Source organism: Ylistrum balloti, unplaced genomic scaffold (assembly GCF_031769215.1).
Source record: "Ylistrum balloti isolate Yb309-2 unplaced genomic scaffold, AGI_CSIRO_Ybal_v1 Utg370210, whole genome shotgun sequence".
Taxonomy (NCBI): domain Eukaryota; kingdom Metazoa; phylum Mollusca; class Bivalvia; order Pectinida; family Pectinidae; genus Ylistrum; species Ylistrum balloti.
Window position 1 is genome coordinate 127,694 of NW_026782180.1, and position 24,640 is coordinate 152,333.

Genomic DNA, 24,640 nt, shown 5'->3' on the forward strand with positions numbered 1-24,640 from the left:
GCTCTTGTTTGTTATCTCTGTTACTGTAACTATCACTTTACTGATGTAGTGTTATCTTAAACTTGTATAACTTGAAGACCTGTTTAATTCAAAGCATTTGATTGTTTTCTGCCAAACTTTACACAAAACATTCAAACTTGAATGCTTGGCTATCTCAAAGTTTTCCCATGGTCCCGCTGATTATAAGATAATGTGTTTCGACTATATGGCTTTACTGGTACATGTTATATGCACTAGACACAGTGGTATATAGTAACTGGTGTCTTAGGAAAATGCAAGTCATTTTCTTCTAATTCCCCTGTGCTCCCCTGCATAAAATAATGACAAAACCTGTAGTTTGGCCTTCAAAATCAATAATACTATTGCTACCTCAGTAATTACTTTGCTTGATGTTGGATTAATGATAGTTGGAATAAACACTGGTACAATCTGAATAAGAGATATGCCATAATTAGCCATGTGTTACGCACGGGTGACTTTCTACTCTGTGTATGCAGGGTCCCTGGTGTATGTATTGACCCATTTCGTCAGAAGACATGACGATGTTTGGACAAAAATTAATTTCCACACAACGAATGACTTTTCCCATGCTTTACAATTGAAGGGACTGAAAAATCACTTTGATTCAACCGAAAATTTAGATATAAAAGAGAAAAAATCGGGACTTGAAAATTCTTTCGACTCAAGTGATTTCAAGACAAGTTTCAGCTGTATATGATTCCAGCTTCTAGTGTATTTGTGGTGAAGTCAATACAGGTGTAAATTGTGTTGTCACTGGTTGTTATGCTGTTATAAAATGGTTTCTAAGTACGAGGCATCAAAGAATTTGTTTCTAATAAAAAGTGACATTGAATGTTGGACTTCCACCATTGAGAGTGGGACTTGGAATGGTCACATTAGGAAATTTTTGGTAGTCTTTTCAGCATTGAGACTGATAAGAAAAATAACATGTATGACAGGCAGCCATATTGAAGTTTGAAAATTAAAGTTTGTTGTCACAATTTTTTGTAAAGCACTCTTATCCCTTTCATGTGTAGATTACCCATGGCCCCATGCAGGGACGTATATATACGTATATATACGTCCCTGCCCCTTGTATTCTTTTTAGGCTAAACGTACTCGGTACGTACAGCCTATCGGACGGTCTTTCAGACAAAACTTACCGATCCTGGCCTTCTCATTGGCTGAAATATCGAAAAGAGTTAGATCCCTCTAGCGGCAATTTACTGCGTAAATAATGCCGCGATCTTTTAAATCGCTATTTTAAAAGCATCCACAATAAGTTTGTTTTTTAATAACAATACGATTACTATATATTTAAAAAAAGAAGCACAGTGTGGTTGAACTATTGATAACTTTTGAACAATATGTTTTACGGAATTTGCTCACGGACATCCCCGACCTGTGCTGTTGAAGAATATCGAGCTGACGTGATTCTTATCGCCTGCTGTGAATATTCCTAGAAAACAACCATATTAACCGTAAGCAGTGATACGTCTCTGCCATAAGTAAGCAAAAAAAGGGTTTCTTGTATCTTCAAAGTTTATTGTAACTGCGTGACTTGATTTACAGTGCATTTACTGTATGGCGGCTTATGAATCCTTCCCGACATGACGTAAGCGTACAGAACACTGTACGTGTGAGTTGGCGCCATGATAAGAAGCTAGTCTTGGGGCTTGGTTTGAATTATTAACTAACAGCACTTATAAACAAACAAAACTTACAAACAGAACATCAATTTTGCTTTAATCCTTGTCGTTGTAGCAAGATCGTCTTAATATATAGCATAACTTTACCACAGTAGACGTCACAAAATTTGACTTCGTCCCACGCGCATACCCGCCGATATGACACTTTTTCAGGTTTTTCACACCCACCACCATGACACTTTTTCAAGTTTTTGAAGATAAAAAGTTTGCGATTCGGAGGCAAGGTACATTGGTGCTCATGATTTATGAATAATATATTTTCAATACTGTACTGATCATGATGTTGACTCTGTTATACCTTATATTTTTGTCTTTTAGTTTTATTTGATGAAGGTTGATTGTGCTGATTTCTCAATATTTGTTAATGTGTATCAAAGGTCCTTGAAATGGAAATATTCCTTCAAACAAAACGCGTATAAAAAAAAAACAACAAAATATTCATGTCTATAATTATCAATTAACTAGAACGAAATATTTCCATAACATATTTATTCATTTTGCGTGTCATGGTGACATTATCTAATGCATTGAAGATCAGAAATAGTATAAAGTAGCTATAGTGAAAATATTGTAAATTTTGTATATATATGGAAGTCTAGTTTAATCTCATAGAACTATGTCTTTATTGATATAATTACTGGAATAAAAATCTAACCATGGTACTTCAAGGAAGATAGGCATGTAAATACATTGAATGTAATTATTTACACTTTTATCTATCTGAAATGCTGTGTACACCTTATCTACTTTCCTCAACTACAAATATAATTATAATAAGTAAGGACTATTACTTTGCAATACATTTAAAATAAAGAAGTAGGTATAAAGTCCTTTCGATTTGTATTAATCCTCACATAGATAGGATAGTAATTGCAACATCTTGGGGATTTCAAAGGTTTTATTTAGTCAACTTCATCATAGAGCTATTTATCATTTGGCTTGTTGGCGATGAATATATGGTTGTGTTTATTTTGTTTTTTGTTTTTTTTTTACCTATTTTGATTTGTTCACATTATTGTCGTCAAATTTGAAATAAGAATTAAAGAAGATGTAAAATCGCTTAAAATTAAGGAAAATAGCCTCTGGTTCTCTTATTTTAGTAATTTTTGCATTCCAAAGTGTAGGAGTATGGAGAAAGTAATATAGCTTTGCGGTTATTTGTGAACATTTTTCAATACGTTTAGCCTCTCAGTACTTTCAGTACTTTGATTGATTTTGTAACTACATTTGTAGTTGTGCATTGTCATTTTTTGCAACTGATCAGAAATTCAAAATGGTCATAAAATGGCCATCTTGAATTTTGACAGTTACTATTTTTTAATAGACAGAAAAAAACAAAACAAACCCGAGGTTAAGAGAGTATCTTTGGTAGCTTTTGAAAAGTAACTAACGAAAGATACAAGGGGTGCAATGTTTCTATCATATACGCGTACGTCACAGTCCCTGAATTAGTTGAGGGAAAACGGAAAAGTTTACTTAAAGTGTTTCAGCAGGGCATTGATAGACGATCCGCTTGGAGGTTCACTCTCAGAGTGGGTTAAATCCATTCGGTCCATCATTCTAAAAAGAAGTAGTAGTTTGAAATCGAAAAAGAATACAAAACACAAGTCAGCGTTCCTCGACCCTAATGTCATATCCACACTTCAAAATTTACATGACAAATAGGTAAGTGTGTCCGCAGATATGGCGTCCATTAACGTGTTCCTTGTTGTCTGCAAACATTATTACATTTCCTGTATACAAAAAGAACTAGGCTTGCTTGATAATGATAACCGCCATCTACATGTTTTATAATCATTACAAAGGAGAAATACTTGCTAATCATGCTCTAGCATTGCAATAATTCAGATTTCCTATAAATGATAAGGATACGGACCTCCCCCGTTTATACTGGATTCCTAAACTTCACAAGAATCCATGTAAACAACATTTTCTTGCTTGCTCGTCTAGGTATTAAACCAACCATTTTGTCAAAACTATTAACTTCAATTCTTAGTAAGATTAAATCTTGGTTACAATCTTTTTGTGATACCGATTACACAAGTAGGGGAATTAATAGTATATGGGTTTTAAGAACTCCGGACAGCTTTCGACCAATTTTAAAGGCCCTCTTCTTAAAGACATCCCTATGTAAGAACATTTGATTTTAACACTCTGTACACCGACATACCCCATTCTAAACTGAAAGGACGTCTTTGTTCTGATGTTATGAAAGATATATGGACGAGATGAGCGGCGGTACAAATATATGGTTGTAAACTATAGTGAAACACATTCACGGAAAATACATCCAAATCAAGTAAGAAATACCCAGAGGACGAAATCATAAAATGGTCGAGTTTCTGGTTATAACATCAATTTCACCTCCAGATATTTTGATGATGTCTTGTCTTTAATTGACAAGAAATTTACTGACCACGTCCATCGTAAATCAATGACACGACAGACTCTCCTATATCGGCCGCCCATCTTCATCTTTCCTACAACGAAACCAACATGGACAGCTTCCCAATAGGCTGTATGATAAGCTTGATGATTTCAATTTCATTATCGAAAATTTCCATTTCTGGATAGCAACATTCCCGCTCCATTCCAAACTTATCATATGGTGTTTACATTTCGCTGATGATTCAATATTTTCCAAGGCCGTGTTCCCGTTATATGTATAACTATTTTAGTGCAAGAAGTCGTTAGCTGAAGTTCAAACCCGTAACGCAGGGTTTCGGAGGATGCGGGTTGGTGAAAAATATTGGGAAGTTGTACGATGGTCATAGTGATCACACTGAGAAATATTTTGTTTCCTTATGCGGTATGAAGCTGGGAGTGTTTGATAAAAAGTTAGTTTGTCTGTTGGTTCCGTTGTTGTGTAAAAGGGTTCGATTCCTGGTCGGGGCACTCGACAGGAATGTGTATTTTCCCTGTTCGTCTACAGTTGTATACCTTATTCTTTTTCTCGCTCCTCTTTCTTCCCTCCCCGTATTTTGGTGTACGATGATTATTAACACTAAATCCCGTTATCGTCGATAAAAACACAAGTGGTACCACTCATGATACTTCATTGATGGGGGCCCGCTGTTGATATTTCCAACAGACGAGTGTATCTCCGCTAGCACTACAGTATATAGTTGATATAAATATCTAATTTCTAAAGAGGATTTGAAACAGTTACAGGACTCGACGCACTAATATGGAGAGACGTCTGTAGGTCTAGTGAGACTTGTCCAGTGAATGAACCTAAATACTCGTGTGAAATTCTGTATCAGAGTCGATTATATAGAACACTTTCGTTACATATACATCTAAATATTATGACTTCCTGAAGCCGGATTGGTCTTTTATACCATCACACACATGTTCAATATATAGCAGTATTTTAACTGGTAATAGACTTTCCCCTCAAAAATAAGCCGTATAAAGTCTCGCATTTAGCTCACATAAACTTCTACTATCTACATGTGCATTTACACAATAATAAAATGTTGCAAAAATACATATGCCGATCTTCCCACAACCAGCTGCCTATCGAAATTTCTGGATCTTTATTACAAATACATGCTAAAATTCATCAGTTTTATTTATAGACACTGAAACTCCCACAAGTAGGAACTCTCTTTCCTTTATCGAACAACGTTCAGCTGGCATAACGATTGGTCTAGATGAGTCCCGATGAGAAGGTAATTCCGAATCGACAACACACCCGGATGTTAACGTCACAGATGGAGAGGTCATAGTCACATAATAAACATTCACCACTTTGTTGACGAAAAGTACTTTTGTAAGGAAGAATCTGTGATTATATTTCTTCAGTTTTTAACAAAAAATGTCAACACCAGCAAGAAGACGCCTCATGCGTGATTTCAAAAGGTATGGCCTTATATTTCGTTGTATTCCTGTCTAAATTGTAGCAGATGATATCCAAAATGGCTACTTCATAAATGTTTTGATACTGCTGAAAATATGATACGCATAAGTATCTACGTATGTCTTTTATGATATCGCTCTCTTTCGATTTTATAGATTACAAGAAGATCCACCTGCTGGCGTTAGTGGTGCACCAACAGATAATAATATTATGCTATGGAACGCTGTTATATTTGGGTAAGTTCGAGTTCTTCAACAAGCTGTTGGAACCTTCTAATGCATTGTTTGATTTGGCATGTGTTCAATATTCGTACATTTCAGTGTAAGCTTACTTATTAATTTTAATTATTTAGTCATGTATCCAAGAGGAAATGCATAATTGTGTTTGGCAACATGAATTGATGGTTAAATTGAAATTCCAAAATAAATCTTTCCATCAATTGGCTCCGAATACATTGAAGCTGTTGTAAATGGTTGCTTTAATAAGTCATTAAATTTCAGTTTCTGGTTTTTTAACTGAAGTAAACCGCAGTAAGTAACAAACCGGATGACTTTAGGTCTTGATAGAGGTTCTAATTGTAATGCAACACATGTGCCATAGTGGCCATGGCGGAATGCGAGACCAAATGTTACAAGAAATTATTGGTGAAAAAGAAAATGAAATCAGAAATAATTCTCTGAATTTTCTGAAAAAAAATCACCACCGTGACTCAGTGGTATTAATGTGCTTTATCCCTCTCAGGATGTACAGATTTACCCATATCTTGAGTTTAGAGCATGTGGCATGGTGAGCCATTATTGTCGCACACAAACCAACCCATGACTTTTCTCCACTGTCAAAATGCAAGTTGCTCAGCAAATTGAATCCTCATCAAAATGTCAAGAAACTGCTCTGGGGCATTGTTATTCAAAGCCACTACATAAGTACTTTTCAAAAACAATGAACTCACTTACCAAATACATAGACCCCATATCACACTGAAAGCCAATAAACTTGGACCCTGTCAAATTAATACAAGGAATTTATGTTCAGTTGAGAATAGTCAATGGTGAATTTTCGTTTGTTATTCTCTGTTCGGTATTAGAATGGATGCATTGTAATTGAGTTTGAATGATTTTCATAATTGATTCATTTCAGGCCACATGATACACCCTTTGAAGATGGAACTTTTAAATTAACAGTAGAGTTCACAGAGGAATATCCTAATAAACCACCAACAGTTCGATTTGTATCAAAAATGTTTCACCCAAATGGTAAGTAAATGCAAAGACCTATGAGAACATATGATGAAGTGATATCAAACAGTTCAGCTTTTGATTGATTTGAAGTCATTCATATTTGTATCTGTGCATATGGTACCTATCATGATGGCTGTGATAATTATGGATGGGGCCAAGGAATGAATGTGACCCCTGTGTCACCCTATTTGAAGTACAGTAATATGTATGGATAACAGTGTCTTAAATGTATTTAAAAACCACATTATTGCATAAGGGATAGGATCAGATTTCACTGAAAAATCAATGTCATTACATAGGAATTTATTCTAAAAGATCAGACTAGAGGATATGGTCATCTCATAGAACATCTCAGAAAATGCTGCATTTCAAAAAAAAAAATTTTCAAATCTCATGTGATTTTTTTTTTACTTTGCACTGTCAGCTTTAAAAGATTAAATGTAAAAAATATGATCAATGATTTGTGCTTTAAATCATGAAAATTTAGGAGAAAATGAAAACAACAATATAAAATACATTAACTTGATCAGATCAGTGGTATTTCCTTCAGGGTTCATGTACTGCAACTTACTGTTAGTTTCATTCATTAAATCAAAAAGAAAGAAATACAATTGAAATATTCTTTTTGGTATATATATTGATGCTCCTATTTTAATATTAACCCATGTTATAAATGAAAGTTGGAAATCAAAATTAAATTTTGAAGTTTCCTCAATAGGTCAATGTTGTTGGAATGTTTGAATAATTAATGATGATTGTTTTGCATATGTATTCATTATGTGTGGATGAAAGCATTTTGATGACCTGAAATAATAAAATCCTGATCTATGCTTGAACAAAAACCTACAATTAAAAATTAGAATCCAGCATTATATTTAAAGATGTTTACATGTGTATACCTCAGTCTATGGTACATGTATACATCTGATTGTAAATATTTTGGTATAATGAGTCCATTCTTTTTTGTTGTAAGATTATTTATGATTTTGAAACATTGTTTCAGTCTATGCAGATGGCAGTATATGTTTAGATATTCTACAAAATAGATGGAGTCCAACATATGATGCCTCTGCCATATTAACCTCAATACAGGTGAGTAGCAGTCTACCAGAACTTGAAACAATTCACTTTGATTTGGGTATAACTGTATAATATTATCAGAAATACACCTTATGAATTGAGAATTGAAGTGTTTACAGAAAACATTTGTGTTGCAATTAATCATGTAATTCTAAAAAGGTAATTATGATAGATGTGTATCAATTTGAATCATGGAGTTGTTTCATGAAAGACTTAAAAAGCAACATTGAGGATAAGATACAGCAGATGCAATTTTTTTGCTGCGTTAATTTTTCCAGACAACAACATAGACTGATATAAGAGAAAAAGGGAGGGGTGATGGTGTTAGCAACTTGACTAATGATAGTGTAGAATTCTGTCACTGCCAATTCTGTTTTCTACTGTTAATACCTTTCAAAAGTGAGTTCAGTGCCAATAGTGGACTTGTTTTATTGAAAACTTTATGTTAAATCTACATACTGAAAATCATTTTATATCCTACAAGCTGACTCTGACACCATAGGAAATTGTTCATGGCTACTTTAAAGCCATTTAATGTTATTTTGTTTTTTGAGGTTTTGGTTGTTGTTTTATAAATTTGCAATAGAACCCTGCAGTTAATTTCTTGGGTTAATCTGTAAAAATGTACCTGATATTTGCATATCGCGTTAGTAGTGCGGCCATTCCTATAACAATAACTGTAATTTCTTTTATATTTTAGTCTTTACTACATGATCCCAATCCTAATAGCCCTGCAAACAATGAGGCTGCACAGTTGTATCGGGAAAATCGTCGGGAATATGAGAAAAAAGTTCAATCTATAGTTCAAGAAAGTTGGACATCCGATAGTGAAGATGAGGAGGAACCTGATAAGAAATCGTAGCATTTCATGAAAAATAAAAACAAAAACTTAATTTGTGCAACTTACAGATATGTTCTCATTTTGAGAAACATATGCTGATTTTGGAGGCCTTTTCCCCCCTCCTTTTTGAAATTGAAAGTGTTTTTTTTGAGTAAACTGTTGGCGTGAAGGAGGACAGTTATTTGCCAACATTTAAGATTTTTTCATTTCAGTATCTGCACATGTTAATGTTTTTAAGAAAGGAATTAGCATGTCTTATAGATATAATCATATATATTGCAGAATGGTTCCTGGAACTATATTAAATATTATTGAGGATGTCCTTTATATATCAGTATCGCAGTGAACTTAATACGGATATGTAGTTTTCTTTTACGGTTATTTTATTTATTGTTTTATCTGCTTATTTTTTCATTGTGTTGTTTTCGTGTTGTTTTCCGTTTGTTTGAAAAATTGATCGTTAATTGCCATGCAGCATCGTTATATGTCATGAATTTTGATGGAAAAATTGCCATTCCATGATAAGTTTATGTACAAGACTTACATTGAAGTCATGGAATTGCCAAAACAAAGAACCTGTGATAGCGATATTGCATATGGTGTGTACAATTCCATGAGCCACAATTCTAAATTGTTCTCCTAATCTCAGTGGACAATATTAATTAGAATGTCTTGTGTCTCTCTACCTAGACAGGACAATACGTCACTGAAATTTTGCTTCTTTGGAGTAAATACAGTCTTATATTGAAATTCTGTTATTGGTATTTGCAGATGGAAAACTTTGATTGACACTAATTTTACAAACCAATTTGTTATTAAAAGGAAAATTTTCATAACAGACCTGTTAAAATTTTATTCTGTTTCTTTCCAATTTCTGATCTAAAGTTTTGAACATTTTAGTTTATGAACAGTGCAATCCTTTAGATGCTATACCAGACAATGCCATTGAATTTGGATCAGAGAATCTAAGGTAGTAAGCAAATCAAAAAAGAAAGAATCATGATCAGAAGGCATTACCTTTATTTCTATTCCTTTCAGTCTTTGTTAGATGAACCCAATCCTAACAGTCCTGCAAATAATGTTGCGGCCCAACTGTATCGGGAAAACCGCCGTGAATATGAAAAGAGAGTTAAAGCAGTGGTTGAAGAAAGTTGGATTTATCTGGGGGATTAATCACCTTCATCATCACCTTTTCCATCATTTTCATTATTTTCATTTTATTTGTACTTTTGCCATTTTGTAATGCGTATATCTTTGTCATTTCAATTTGTTTGTGAAATGAATTGTTAAGGTTTGTTCAAGTTTCAGGAAACTTGAACTTTGTTGCATCTATATGATATAGTTATGGTTGGGAAATGTTCTGTGGCAATTTCTTCACCATTTTGCATAAGATTCGTATCAATTGAATTAAAAATAATCTTGAAAATGATAGATGTTACTTTTTTGTAGACAATATTTCTTACATTTAAAAATGTTGCTTGATGAAAAAATGTGCTTTAATTGTTATTAAGTAAATATATAGGAAGTTACATTATTGTGTTATGTTAAGTTAGGTAGCAGATTTGTTAAAGAGATCTGGTTTTTCTACATAGTCACCGGAGGTAAGGTTTGATGAATTTATAGTGAGATACAGTAGCTAGGTAAAGCATGGGATAGGGTTAAACTTTCTTGATTACTTAGATGCATGCATGAATACAGGTGTTAAATTTGTGTCAACAATTTATGAAATGTTAACATAGTCACATTTGTTCAGGTATCAAAATTTGAAATATGTACCACTTTTATTTTTGACCTTAAATATATTTCATCCTTTATAGTTGCAAAATAGAAAATGTACCTGTTGTATTTGTAAATTTATTATCAAATCATGATCTTAATCATTGAACATTGTTCTTCTAATGTTTGGTTTGGATTTAATTTACAAGAAAACTATGTATGGGAAATTGTGATTGGATAGATGATGTCTAAAATCAGTTGTTTCCTTAGTGTTATTTTCTGATTGATAAAGGGTGCAACTAAAGTGTAATAATTGTAATGACACCAATTGATGTTCATGGACACTGTTGACTAGTACCTCATTATTGTACAACAGCACACTAGTTTACTGAATCTCATTCTCAGGTGGTGATCATTCAGCAGTAAATTATTGTAAGGCCCCTAAAATCTGTAATCAGAGTGGAATTCGGGGCATTTAGCAACATCACAAATATTACAGATGCTAAGAACATTGATGTACAATATTTCCTTACATTTTTCATCACTGCTTATTACTTGTTTCTTAATTATACATGAGAAGGAAGTTCCATCCGTGTCATATTGTAGAAAATATCTGCACCTTTGATATTTTTTGGATTAATATTGTGAAAATAATAAGGTTGAATATGACAGAAATACATGATTTTTGGTTGGGAGGAATTGGCTTTAAACAGATGGACCTTTTTTTATTCAAACCAAGTGTTCTCTCTATAGTAATATTCACATATAGTCATAGTCTTATAAATATTGTAGGAGTGCCCTTTCTCATTGTGACAGTTAACAGAACAGGAACAAAAAAATCACATTTCTTTTTAGCACATAACAGATGGAGAGTGTGTTCTTTAACATCTTTTTTCCTTCTTGAGGATGACTAGTAAATTTTGTGATTTAAAGACTTTAAAGAATCACATCATGGATCTACACTAGATAAAATTTTGTAGATATATGCACAATCATTTAAATGTGAAATTTTCTTAAATTTGTACCTGAAAGCAAGGCTGAAAGTTGCTATTGTACTAGATTGTATTTTGAAAATTAGATTCGTCACAGATGTTTTCGTCTTGAAATTGTTGATATATATGATGCATTCAATCTCAAACCCCCCCCCCCTCTTTCTCTTGATACTTTCAGACATTAACTTTTGTTAAGCAAGCATTAACTAACTACACAGTGATATTAATAAACTAGTGATATGTAATGTCCAGATATCTTCTCCACTAAATAGGTGACTGCAAGCTTGAGAGAATTGTATTTTTGCCAACTTCCTAGCTGTATCTAATGTGTGGACACATAAAAAATACATTGTGAAAAGAATTATAGCTTTTGCTAATAGGTTATTGTCTTGTCATATTCATATTGTAAACAGTATGACAAGTGTATCACGTCATATCAAATGTAAACAAGTCACTGCCGACTAGTACAAAGTCTGATTAATTTCACTCCACCCTACAAGCTCCACGCTATTATATCAGACAATGGATCGGTATCCTAGAGCTTTGATTCTAGATTTGTCACCTCAGCAGACTGTTTAATATAAGTTCTGGTGATTAGTTGGTATGCTTATTACAATGGCTATTTGTGACTTGTGATATCTGACTAGAACTTAGATGGATCTGTGTGTGATCTGAGAGTGTGAACTGACTAGGCTTCCACTGTCTGGTTTATTACTACATATTTGTATAGTGATAGCGTGCGTGTATTGTTGGCATGCTATCGATAACAATCCACTCAAACTAATATATTGTATCAACACATTGTCTAGTGTGATCATTGTCTAAGTGCAAGATGAAATAAATTTATTTAAATCCCCCCCCCCCCCCACACACACACACACACACACTTTACACCTTCCCCCTTTTAAGATATAAGGGATGGGGAAACAAAAACACAATTTTGTGTTGTGGAGATGAAGTTTACCAAGTGTCATGGAGAATGACAGGCATATAAAAAGGTGCATTAATCAATATTACCCAATTCAGGGTCTGAAACCTGTTAATTACTGAATTGTAGCCATTTGTTAAAATTTTGTGTCCAATAAAAGTTTTTGGGAAGAAAATCATTATTTTCACTGATTCTCTGGTTAGAAGAGTTGTATTAGCACTTGTTGTTTTTCAGCATTAAAATTTGTCCATAGATTTTACAGATCTACATGTAAGACTCTATAGTGAGATGTGAAATACACAATCTGATGTTCCGTAAGAGAAACAAAACAACATACAAAGTAAAAGCAAGAAGAAAGGAACTTTTCAACATTTTAATATAGATAAATTATATCCATTTTAAATTTTCCTTAAGTCCCACAGAAATAACGTCCTTAAAGGCAATAAGCTGCAAAAATGTTGAGTATTTTACCACATGGGTTGTGTAACTTGATGCTGTTATCAGATGACTAGGGGCCTTTGAGGCATACACAGGTTGTAATGGGCATGCTGGTCCCAGAAATCTGGTCCTTTCCAGCCACACCATCCCTGTTGAATAGAAGAGAAATGAAGTGGTTTCATATTCAATCACTATACACCTGTGGCAAAAATTGAAAGAAAATAAAAAACATATGTTTAAAAAACATTTTTAAAAGCATGATTTTCTTCAAGTAATAAATAGTAATAATAGTGCTAAATGGTTAAATCTTTCATACATATACATACCTTATCAAGGATGACTTTGAGATCTTCAGCCCCAGTATAATGAGGATCTAGGATGAGGAACTTGAGGTCTCCTGTCACTTCATTGAAATCAACTCCTAGGATGGTATGAGCCAGCACACCACCTCCTACAACAGGAAACATCAAGTATAATTAATAAAACAATGGCTAGCTACATTCAATTACAATATTCCAAAGTAACACTCATTAAACAAGGACTTAAATGACGAAAGTGTTAAATGCTCGACTGTAGAGATCTTCAGCATCAAATTAGTAAACCTACAGGGGTCATGAGCTTGAATCCTTTCGGAGACATTGTAATAAGTAATGCCTTCTGTTACATATATAAAGAATCTAAAAGTTCTCACTTTATATGAGATTTTATGTGTTTTATAAGTATGTTGGAATTTTTCGTTCAGGTTGGTAATGTCAATAGAAAAGTTCTCCTAATACAACCAGTGGAAGATTTGAGTGTGATGTTTCGTTCAATGAGTGCAGGATCACCTTGCTTAGACAAATGACCAGTGTTGAGCAAATTAGCTCTGATGTACACAGTGTACGAGATGGTAATTAAGAATCAACCAACGTTTTGGCGATATTTCAAATCCTATGTACACCAAGGCCAAAAATAGTGCGAGACTATTTTGGAATTCTTCCAGGTCAATGATATGATTTTGCTGTGTGGAATGATATGTAAGCGCTGATCTACTGATCTGGGACTGTGAATGTTTTCACTCTTATCTAGTTTATATTCTAACTTCTGGGGTTTCCACATCTTTCTGTTTTTTTATCAAAACAGACTCCGAATCTCCTGGATGTTTCTCTGATATATGATGCGTTGCAATTCTTGTCTCCGATTTTGTAGATGCATTCTGTAACATTCTCTTCCATTTTGGAGGTTATTTTTTTTGCAAGCAAACTTAAATAGGAGTTCCAGAAAATTTCAAATGAAATAAAAATAAATCTAAGATACTTTGTAAAACTTCACTCCAGAAAAAAATTCATTCTGACAGGTATTTAATTCAAAATGTGAAAGACTAGTTGGAGGAAGACAATTTGTTGCACCATTTTCAGTTTATGAAGTAACGTCATTGTCCATACATAATATGACAACACCATCACTTTTTGACTGGTGCAGCCAATGAAAAATGCCTCAGCATATATTACAATAACACATATGCAAAAAATATCACTTGGGTGAATTCAGTGGGTAATAGGCAGAACATATGATAAACATATATTAATGGTATGGCTTGCATACGGTATATCAAAACAACCAATCATGACTTGCAGCTAGTTTCTGTCCTGATGATATATTACCACAGCTTAAAGCTTTTATTACAATCATGTCAGTTAAGTTAACCAGAAAAAAATGAATTCCAGAACTTACCTATCATTACTGGTGTCCCTTGTGTCTGAAAGTGAAGTGATAGTTCTCTCCCTTTAGTTGAAAGTTCTGCACCACTACTAACAAACATGATCTTTGAAGTTATCTGAAATAAGAAACCAATGATAAATCAAGCGCTTTTCAAAATCACTTTTACTGTTATAATTTTCTCAACAATAACCCTGGTTGTAAAGCCTTGTATAACCTACTGATTGCCTTGCACTTATTAATGTCAGTTTGTCAGCATGGTCTTGGACACTAGCAATTAGATTAATAACAATCTATACAACATTGGTATTATCATGCCCAAATGTTTTTATAATGCCTATCTCCCATTGAAGTCAAGGATTTTCTTTGGTGATAGTATCTCTAATTAGTTGCGAACTCGGTATAAGACATACCCCTAAAAGATGGTCCAGACAGTAGCTGACCTCCATTGACCCAATCCACTGGCGCGACCCTACAAATTTGGGGTCCTTGTCGCCAACGTCCACCAGTGCCTGAAATAAAGAGCATATATTGTACATTGAAGTATTTAACACTTCTCTTCATAAAAAATTTATTTAAATCAACCCTTTTATAAAAAGATTCACGAAGATAAATCTCAATTACTGATAGGTTAAAACAAGCAGTCACTGATTGATTAATTAATCAAAACAAAGATTAATGACAGTATTTGTTGTGTATATACCTGCTGTATCTCTCTGTGACTAGCTATTGTCCTTTCTGTGTAGGCTTGCAGTTTGAACCAGGACATTATTGTCTGTAGGGAGCGGTAAGCACAACCCCATTTGTTATCATCAAACCTGTCCTGCATATAATGGTGGTAACTGTACAGGCCATCCACTAGGTACTGGCTTCCGCCATTTACTGTAACAAAATCATTCACATACATATATGTTGTAACTACATAAAGGACTTTGTAAGTTGTTTTTGTTTTACAGAATTAAAGAAAGAGGCATATCAAGATAAAGGATATATAACTTAAAAAAATAATAAAAGATTGAAGACATGATTGATTATGAATGGAACAAGAATTTAACAGGTTTAACTCCAAAAAATGTTGATATGGGACATTTACATACCTGACAGATAATGTAGATCTTTTAGAAAGCCAATATTTATACAACTGATGTTTATCTCTCAGACAGATGATATTTATCTTGGTGACTGGTGATGTGTATCTCCCTGCCAACTGATCTTATCCCCCTTGACAATGACATTTATCTCCCTGATAGATGATGTTTATCTCCCTGATAGATGATGTTTACCTCCCTGATAGACGATGTTTATCTCCCTGATAGACGATGTTTATCTCCCTGATAGATGATGTTTATCTCCCTGATAGATGATGTTTACCTCCCTGATAGACGATGTTTATCTCCCTGATAGACGATGTTTATCTCCCTGATAGACGATGTTTATGTCCCTGACAGATGATGTTTATCTCCCTGATAGACGATGTTTATCTCCCTGATAGATGATGTTTACCTCCCTGATAGACGATGTTTATCTCCCTTATAGACGATGTTTATCTCCCTGATAGACGACGTTTATCTCCCTGATAGACGATGTTTATCTCCCTGATAGATGATGTTTATCTCCCTGATAGATGATGTTTACCTCCCTGATAGACGATGTTAACCTCCCTGATAGACGATGTTTATCTCCCTGATAGACAACGTTTATCTCCCTGATAGACGATGTTTATCTCCCTGATAGACGACGTTTATCTCCCTGATAGACGATGTTTATCTCCCTGATAGATGATGTTTATCTCCCTGATAGATGATGTTTATCTTCCTGATAGACGATGTTTATCTCCCTGATAGACGATGTTTATCTCCCTGATAGACCATGTTTTATCTCCCTTACAGATGATGTTTACCTCCCTTACAGATGATGTTTACCTCCCTGACATGTGATGTTTATCTCCCTGATAGATGATGTTTATCTCCCTGATAGACGATGTTTTATCTCCCTTACAGATGATGTTTACCTCCCTTACAGATGATGTTTACCTCCCTGACATGTGATGTTTATCTCCCTGATAGATGATGTTTATCTCCCTGATAGACGATGTTTTATCTCCCTTACAGATGATGTTTACCTCCCTTACAGGTGATGTTTACCTACCTGACATGTGATGTTTTCCTGTGATGCTTACCTCCAGGACTAGTGATACTTGTGTGAGGGTTGATCAGATATCCATAACTAGAGCGTTCCTCATGTAACATCATAGCATTGCTTCTCCTAAACATGGGCTGGTTTTCTGGCAAACCCAGCATTCTGTGAACCTCTGTCCGTCTTTGAACTGCCAAATACAGCCTTTCAGTTTTGTTTTATAGTTACAACTTGCAGCAGTTTCTGCTATCACCCTCCAATATATCACCATTAGAATGATTTCCCTGCTTATCCACATGAGAATTTATTGATGTATAATAACTTGTGTTTGATTTCACATCCTCACCTTGAACTGACTGTATAAGTTTAACTAATTTACAAATAGAGTAATGTAGTCACTATGTGGAGATCTTGATAATTTGTTGGTAATGAAGGAACAATAATTTCTTGTTGCTATTTAGCTGCTATAAAACTGTTGAAAGGAGCATAAAAAGACATTGTATACAGATGTTGTATCAAATTATATTGAGTAAAAGATATGGCTGGAAATGAAATTTACTTTGTTGATTCACACAGAAACATTGCAGCATAAATGGAGATATAATGTATTGAACATATCATTTACCTAATTGTTCATCTGGCATATTATGTAAGTAGACCATAGAGAATATAGCCTGTAGACCACCGGGCTGGAAATGGTATGGTACAGGTCTACTGAACTTCTCACTTTTAGCCTGAAATAGATCAGTTACAATCATAAACATGTTTCCTTTTGGCATCAATATCAAAATAGTTGCTTTAATGATCTTTGCTTTATACATAATTACAAAATAAATTCCACATAATACTTTACATACATTCGGAACACTACCATAAACTGGACACAATGTAAGTTGATTTTTACAGCTGTGATATCTTTCTTGCAACATAATAAGTTTTCTTTTTGCATATTTTTTTCTTTCAATTAGAAATGAAATTACCCCCAACATTTTCCAATTAGGAGAATAATTAAAACTTGAATTTTAATTTTTCTTGTTCATAAGAACTTTTCATATCCAAAATTACATCATCTCTATAATTTCTATGTAAAATATGGGTGACATGTATCAAAAGTAGTTACTATCATAGATCAAAGTCCTAATTAGGTCATCATTGACCTAATACATATACAGTGATCAGTGACCCAGAAATCGGTCATAGGTGACTTACAACTGTGTCCCTGATGATGCAGGTTGACATTGCAGAAAGCTGGTGACTCACAGCCATACCAAGGATGGCATGGAGATCTGTGATGGGTAGGTCCCTGCTAACCACTGCCAGAGCATCTACAGGAAGGGTCATCTCAACACTCTTGTAATTTCCTGGGAATAAAAGTCACATTTGTTCAGCGTTAAGAACATGTTTCTGTTATCTACTTTTCTACATTCACTGTAAGAACAAATCGGCAACTTACTGAATTAATTTTTTATAAAGTCTTCAAAATTCAAAAATTTCTTCAAAAATCCATAAAATTAAATGCAACATGAGGTAAAGTTGAAATGAACATAAACTTGTGTACCAGGTAACAAATGACATTTTGTGGACAAAGTTTCTCACGTAGAAACCTACATATGTATTGTAAACCTGCACAGATATTGTAAACCTGCATAGCTAATGTAAACCTGCACAGATACTGTAAATCTGCACAGATATTGTAAACCTGCACAGCTAATGTAAACCTGCACAGATACTGTAAATCTGCACAGATATTGCAAACCTGCAAAACCTGCAGATATTGCAAACATGCACAGATATTGTAAACCTGCACAGATATGGTTAACCTGCACAGATATTGCAAACCTGCACAGATATTGTAAACCTGCACAGATACTGTAAATCTGCACAAATATTGTATACCTGCACAGATATTGCAAACCTGCAAAGATATTGTAAACCTGCACAGATGCTATAATTTTTGTTTTTGTTTTTAATTTGATGGTTTAAATTTTCATGATTTTATCAAATGCTTGAAGCAGAATAGATACTCTCTTTCGAATAAAGTCATAAAACGACCTTGGTCCCACAAATAATTTTCTTTTCAAAATGTCTTTCATTCTTGCTAAACAATGAACATTAGAGTCTTTTACATGTGGATCCCTTTAAACTTCAACTCCTCATGATTTACTTGTACTTGCCTTACTTACATAAAAGTCCCTGTTGACTTTTAACAACTCACCATATTTGTATACTTAAATGTAGATCTTTGTTAGTTTTTAACAACTCATGTTGTTTGACCTGTACTTGACTTAGTCATTTCTAGCATGAGGTCTTACCTAATGAATGTTTTATGACAGGACAACACGTTGGAACAGCATGAAATGAAGGCTTTTTCTTGATCTGATGGTACATAGAGAACTGTAGTGTAGACTGTAAATAAAAAAATCCCAAAATGTTCAGTGTTTTCTATATTTCTAAACAACATTTTCATCCTGTATCAGACATGTTCAATTATAAGTTTTAGAATATAATACAGATGTACATATACTTAGCTTATTCTGCAATAATGAGACCTGAACACTTATTGTTACTCAGAGTAAAAGGGATAAGCTTGTTACAATGAGATCTGTTTTCTATTAAAACTCATGTATACAGCGGAGACTAATATCCAGGCACAGCTAAGTGTGACATATATACAGCAATATTGTCGTGGTTATAACTTGTAATGATGGTGTTAATTTCATAAATCATGAAGTTGACCAGAAGCAAGATGAATGGAATACAGGTATGAGGACTTCTAACATATCTATTGTATGTTTGGTGGTGCTCTTAAAATATACAGATATCACGCCACCTTCAAATCACATTGACCTTGCTTAAATGAATCTTACATATGCTAGAGAATTTACCTTGATTACTCTCATTATCATTAGGATTGTAAAGGATGATACTCAATTTCACATACAGTATCAATCCAAGAAAAATCCTTTGAATTATTTAAACTTAAATTACACAACCCTGTATATCAGCTTGGATTTTTGTCTAGAGGAAAACATAGAGAGCCACAGGTGATCACTTACCAGTTGGTCCTTTTTTGACTTTCTGCCACTTGTACCAAATCCATCATCACTTTTTATATGGCTGTGCAGGTCGGAACATGAAGAATCTCGGGCCACACCACACAGCTGATCTTGTCCAATGAGGATATCACTGTTTTTAAGATGGTACAGAACATTTCTAGACCTTGCGGCATTGCACAATTGATGTATTTCCTTTTGAAGATTTGATTTCCATATATCTGTAACATTAATTCATCCTCTATAAAAGGTGTATCATTTACATGTTATTTACGATAGCATAACTATCAACTATTGTGTCAGGTTACAAGCAAAAGATCATATTTCAAATATTTCTACACATTTTAAATATTTCTATTTCTACATGTACACTATTTGAAATGTTTGACTCGAGACATTAAAGATCATCATGCATTAATTGTTGAAAATAATGATTGAGCCGTCTGAACTGTTTTTTTTTTTTAAACATTGAACAATTACAGAAAGGTCATTGGAACCTATTTATACACTGAGAAATTGACTCTGAATGCAGATCAAAGTAATTTGATTAAAAGTTTGATGCAAAATATCATGGCTCCAGGTCTTGTATTTCTTATGAAAATTCATTTAAATATTTATTTAAATAAAATAAATACTTGACTTTCAAAAAGTTGTTCACCTACTATCATCACATCACATCAAATGCTTTTTTTAACACAGTAAGCTTCAAGGTAAATACTGTTAAGCTGTTTTATTTTATGGGGTTGATATCTTGCAGTTGTCCGAGTTCGGGCTAGTTCATTGGGATTAAATTTCCGCATGTCAATAAATAGATATCCATGTACAGAGGCATGTAACACATACTTCCTTATGTCTTAATTCTCTGTTAAATATTTGCTGGGTATTTAATCTTGCACTATCTTTGATAACCACGAATATAGAGAAATTAAATTACTCTCTCATTTTACTAAATATATAGTATCAGAATTCCAGAAATGGCACTATTGTTGAAAATGAGGTTAGCAGTTTCCAACTTATTTGACCCTTGTGACCTTGAATATGAGTCATACATAAATAATAAAACTGACAGCCAAACATCCATGCAATCTACAGACAAAACAATATGACCCAAGGCTTTATAAAACTAAAGAACACTGCTAGTTGTTTAATTACTCATCAGAGTATGTACAGAATGATCTTTTTTTTCCTTGTCAGACCAGAAACACATGAGTGAAAAATAGGAGAAATGAAAATATATAAGAGACTGATATGATACTTACCAGCATTAGTAACAAGTTCAAAACTCAGAGGAATAGGACACTGAATCCTAATGATAAGGAGATTGTCTAGACTGAGATCATGTGATATGCTGACCACTGGTATGGTTAGGGTCTGTCCATCTGTCCACAAATAAAAGTTTTCCTCAGCAACTGAGTCACATGTCACTCCAACTGCACATACAACGAAATCTCCTTCAAGAATCTGAAAAGACGTCAGATAAAAAATATTATGTTGTGCCAATATACATATGAATGTGATATTCTGTACAGACCTAACTGACAACTGACTGGTTTCCTTGCCCTGTCAATAGCCAGGGTCAATTTGAGGTGGGAACTCATTTCAGTATTTGGTGACTTCCTTACTGAACAACATACCGAAGGCGCATTTATGCCATCCAAAAGTTCATTTCTCATAGAAAATGTTCAGAGTAGGGAACATCAAACTTTACTGCCTTGGTATCTTCACCCCAGGTTTTAGAAACCGACATTCTAGGCTTTTTATTAATTTATTACAGAACTTTATATACAATTAGTAAAGTTCTAGGAAGGAGCCATTGCAGATGGAAATTGGTGTGTTTTCTCAGTGTAGAACCTTGCATATGGATATCTCAGAGGTATGCAGGGCAGGTAGAGAAAACAAACTTATTATAGAGAGGGAATAATAACTACAACATAAGCGTTAAAATCTACTCTACTTGTTTCAACCCTATTGCAGGGTCTTCATCCTGATGAATGCAATAGCATCGAAACTAGTAGATTATTTAAGTTTCAACCGATTGGTGATGAAGACTCTGCGATTGGGTTGAAACTAGTAGACTACTAAAGTTTCAACCAATTGGTGACGAAGACCCTGCGATAGGGTTGAAACTAGTAGACTACTAAAGTTTCAACCAATTGGTGATGAAGACCCTGCGATAGGGTTGAAACTAGTAGACTACTAAAGTTTCAACCAATTGGTGATGAAGACCCTGCGATAGGGTTGAAACTAGTAGACTACTAAAGTTTCAACCAACTGGTGATGAAGACTCTGCGATAGGGTTGAAACTAGTTTCAACCAATTGGTGATGAAGACCCTGCGATAGGGTTGAAACTAGTAGACTACTAAAGTTTCAACCAGTTGGTGATGAAGACTGCCATAGGGTTGAAACTAGTGCTTGGGTATGTTGCGGTCATTATTCCCTCTCTGTAATTAGCAAAGATGTTACAGGGACAGTGAAAGCGATGAAATTTAAAACATTAGATGTTACAGTGAAAGCAATGAAATTTTTTACATTAAATGTTACAATGACAGTGAAAACAATGAAATTTGTACTACCGGGTATTATATGTTACAGGGACGGTGAAAGCAATACAATTTGTAACATTTATAGGCAATCATACAGCTCAACAATATCATCATTAAACTGACCTTTTCCAGTCCAAAATTGCCCAAATCTTTGACAATACTGTTAGTATCTACAGCAACTGCACCAGAGTAAAATGCACCAACAATATAGATACCTGCAAATAACAATACAAAACAAAAAAATAAACTCAGTCTGTTGTGCCCCAAACAGACTTCACTACATAAATGAGTCCACATAGGGTGGTTGCCTGGCACATTGGTTAATTGCATTTGGTAGCAAAAAAAGTAATGCGGTCACCAGTGCTCAGTCACTCCACTTAATCTGATTTCTTCCGCAGTAAGATCAACCAGCTAGGTGCTTCCATATTTGAACCAAAATTAATGATTAACATAAGTTTGTAACTTAGTGCACCTGTCATTATATTTTTTCCTCACCCGGCATACCTTTCGGTATCCATACCTAAAGCACAGTGCCCTACTGATCGACCAACATACTTGTAACCAATGTCGACTCTACTTAGTTAAGTTGTCACTTGTTTCATAATTGTTGTGAAGTTGGTTGTATTTGATCACTTATTAATATTTGATTTATATAGGAGAGTTATTTGTCTGATTACGATTGGTGATTGGAATCGGCTTCAATCCATCAGAGTCTGCTAGTTGTAAAATTAAATACACACTACTTTTTCACTTAGAATTGTGCCTGTGAAATAAATTACACAGGCAATTCAAACTTTCATCCAGATCTGATCATAAGGAATGGTAAATACTTGGTAGTACATCACTAAGGCTAACAACAACCAATATGATTTAGTACAGAAATATGAATAGACAATACAAAACATTGACGAAAAGGAAGACAAAAGTATAACACATATCTCCATCATATACAGTTTGTATAACTGCACATCCAAACAAATACAGGGTAAATGACTTAAAATGCTTGTGTGATATGATTTAATTAATTGCTTTCACACTCTCTCCATGGCATGAATATAAAAATCTTTTGTCCTCAAGTGAATGTCTAATGAGATTGGAGAACTATATAAATGATGTTTAATTAAATGACACCAACCTCCTGGTAAATATTGCTTGACATCTTCTATGTTCCAGTCATCCTGGCAAGTTGCACATGCAACAACTTCATAATGGTTACTTTTTTGAAATCCAAGTAACCATCCTTTCTTCTTCTCTTTTGAGCTACATATATTTGACAAGACCTTAGAAACAGATACAAGTGGAAAATGGTCAGTAAAGTTCAATTTCTCTTCATTTTGGAGCTGAAGAGAATAATTACACACAGGGTTTCAAAATGGCTTCTTGTTTGATGTCATATATCTTTGAGAAGGAGATTATTTCTTCTTGCTGGCTTATATTTTTTCTTTCAGAACACATTCATTGTCAATCTGAATTATTAGTTTGCTACCTGGTTTGACATTCTTTGCAAAAAGATAACTTGATATCTTGATATGCGGTTTTTCATTGTCTTATTTTTCATGGTGTAAAGATTATATTGTGATGATATAACACTGTGAGAATATATGATATATACAGCTAGTCTATAGTGTCAGGGTTTTCCATAATTTTGTTAGTAGTAGGCTGTGTAGTGAAAGTAGGAGGCTGGCCTGCCGTGTACGTGTAGTTGTGTATGGAACTGGATAGGTGTAGGCGGCAAAATGATCAAAGTAGCCGGTCAAATTGGCCGACAACCGGCTCTTATGGAAAACCCTGAGTGTGCAGTTAACAGCAGGTATAGTGTACAATTTGACTATAACAGATTAAAAACACATCTGTTTCTATAGCTCGACCAATGCACACTACTGTGAATATTGTGAAGTTCTGTTGCTCATCACCTTCTGGGTGAGTTAACATGAGTCAATTTATCAAGGGATGTCAGCTTGACATTTACATCACATTCACAACAACATCAATATCAGATTTAGGATAGGGATATGGAAAATAGACACCCAAGGTCTAACAGTGATGGACATGAGAAAGTGGACATATGTCCCTCATCGGACAAGGGCTATTTTGCACATGACAGAGAGGCGTAGATCAGTGTCTTTGAGATTCAATCATAAATGAACATCTAAAATACTCTGTTCGGCGTCTTATCAATATCATGATTTGTCCGCGTGTTATTAAATACTCCGTATACATGACACATATGCTATTTGTTTTCTATTATTTTCTTATCATCCACGAGCATTTTTTTCAGACGATTCCACTCCATATTACTTTAAAAAATGATAACAGTTTAAACAGTAACAAACAGTTAAGTAAAAAAGTGATGTCTTACCGACAAACCTTTCTGGTTTACGACGACTCTGCTCGCCATACTTAAC

At 34.3% G+C, this 24,640-nt stretch overlaps 2 protein-coding genes across 2 annotated transcripts; one reads left to right on the forward strand and one right to left on the reverse strand.

Annotated features, from left to right (window-relative positions):
* Positions 1–5,417: 5,417 nt before the first annotated feature.
* Positions 5,418–12,291, forward strand: LOC132551676 (ubiquitin-conjugating enzyme E2-17 kDa). The gene is made up of 5 exons (XM_060215854.1): positions 5,418–5,573; positions 5,727–5,807; positions 6,709–6,824; positions 7,813–7,901; positions 8,590–12,291. The coding sequence occupies exons 1-5, from the start codon at positions 5,530–5,532 to the stop codon at positions 8,749–8,751; spliced, it is 492 nt and encodes a 163-aa protein (XP_060071837.1). The 5' UTR covers positions 5,418–5,529; the 3' UTR covers positions 8,752–12,291.
* A 433-nt stretch (positions 12,292–12,724) lies between these two features.
* LOC132551679 (ufm1-specific protease 2-like) lies at positions 12,725–24,636 on the reverse strand. The gene is made up of 14 exons (XM_060215858.1): positions 24,595–24,636; positions 23,371–23,515; positions 22,359–22,450; positions 20,951–21,152; positions 19,695–19,912; positions 18,951–19,044; positions 17,848–17,999; positions 17,264–17,372; positions 16,682–16,828; positions 15,206–15,384; positions 14,916–15,014; positions 14,518–14,620; positions 13,131–13,255; positions 12,725–12,953 (listed from the first exon to the last, which is right to left on the reverse strand). The coding sequence occupies exons 1-14, from the start codon at positions 24,631–24,633 to the stop codon at positions 12,867–12,869; spliced, it is 1,791 nt and encodes a 596-aa protein (XP_060071841.1). The 5' UTR covers positions 24,634–24,636; the 3' UTR covers positions 12,725–12,866.
* Between the last annotated feature and the right edge of the window lie 4 nt (positions 24,637–24,640).

What these genes read in the sequence shown, in the direction of transcription:
- LOC132551676 (XM_060215854.1), top strand. Translation starts at nt 5,530, where the DNA reads ATGTCAACACCAGCAAGAAGACGCCTCATGCGTGATTTCAAAAG. An exon ending in CTCATGCGTGATTTCAAAAG is followed by an intron (nt 5,574 to 5,726) that starts GTATGGCCTTAT and finishes TCGATTTTATAG; the next exon opens with ATTACAAGAAGATCCACCTG. An exon ending in AAAAATGTTTCACCCAAATG is followed by an intron (nt 6,825 to 7,812) that starts GTAAGTAAATGC and finishes ACATTGTTTCAG; the next exon opens with TCTATGCAGATGGCAGTATA.
- LOC132551679 (XM_060215858.1), bottom strand. Translation starts at nt 24,633, where the DNA reads ATGGCGAGCAGAGTCGTCGTAAACCAGAAAGGTTTGTCG. An exon ending in TGAACTTGTTACTAATGCTG is followed by an intron (nt 19,913 to 20,950) that starts GTAAGTATCATA and finishes TTAATGTTACAG; the next exon opens with ATATATGGAAATCAAATCTT. An exon ending in GTCACAGAGAGATACAGCAG is followed by an intron (nt 15,015 to 15,205) that starts GTATATACACAA and finishes TCTTTATTTCAG; the next exon opens with GCACTGGTGGACGTTGGCGA.